The following is a 740-nucleotide window of genomic DNA, read 5'->3' as shown; positions in this document are numbered from 1 at the left end:
CTGGGCGGGGGCGGGCCGAGGTGCCGCCGCCGCGGGGCGTTCGTCGCGCTGCGCATCGATTGCCAAGGCCGGCGTACTCACGTCCTTGACCACGGTGAGGGTGCGGATGTAGGCGAGCTCCGTCTGCAGCAGCTCCCAGACGGCGTCCTGCTGCTGCTGCAGCCGCTCGGGCAGGGTGTCGCTGCCGTCCAGGAGGCCCCGCCAGTTGTCCTCGAGGTGGTACAGTCCTGGAAGCAGGCGGGGGCAAAGCGGGCGATGGTGAGAGGAGAGACGGGTATATAACGCACAGCCCATTCAATTCATGAACTCACTCATGAGGGTGTGAGAGTGAGAGAGACGGGGGACGGGCATGGCAGTAGAGCGCGGTGAGTAAGACTCAGCGGTATCAGTAGGATAAGTGAGCGCAAAAGGAGAGCGCGATAATCGCCATGACGAAACAAAAGTTCTCCGGCTTACTACATTCGCGCCTCCATTTTCCCCCACATCGCGCGAGCAAGAGGCTGTATATTACATAAACAAGGTCGTTTATGATGTAAGCGTCTAGTTGGCCCACCGCGCATACCGCACGACTCCGAACTGCATATTTAACCCCTCCTCCCCTCTGCTGCCCCTCTACGACCCTTTTTACAAAGTTTTACGCTCGGGCCCATCAGTAACCATTTCCGGCGGGTTTGCTATGCATGGGCCGCCCCCACAGCGGTCTAGTAAATCTCGCGCCTCACATATCTCTCCATCTCTGC

General features: G+C 59.5%; 1 protein-coding gene across 3 annotated transcripts in view; it reads right to left on the bottom strand.

Moving 5' to 3' along the window:
* Positions 1 to 740, bottom strand: part of LOC113213019 (pleckstrin homology domain-containing family G member 5) — a 71,018-nt gene that overhangs the window by 9,656 nt on the left and 60,622 nt on the right. For all 3 annotated transcript variants that reach the window (XM_052266403.1, XM_052266405.1, XM_052266404.1), the window contains exon 8: positions 82 to 227. In XM_052266403.1, coding sequence (XP_052122363.1) covers positions 82 to 227 — 146 coding nt within the window. The remainder of the gene's footprint in view (positions 1 to 81; positions 228 to 740) is intronic.

Source organism: Frankliniella occidentalis, unplaced genomic scaffold (assembly GCF_000697945.3).
Source record: "Frankliniella occidentalis isolate FOCC.00 unplaced genomic scaffold, Focc_3.1 Scaffold38, whole genome shotgun sequence".
Lineage (NCBI taxonomy): Eukaryota > Metazoa > Arthropoda > Insecta > Thysanoptera > Thripidae > Frankliniella > Frankliniella occidentalis.
The sequence above is the reverse complement of the archived record's forward strand: the minus strand, read 5'-3'. Positions and strand labels throughout refer to the sequence as shown.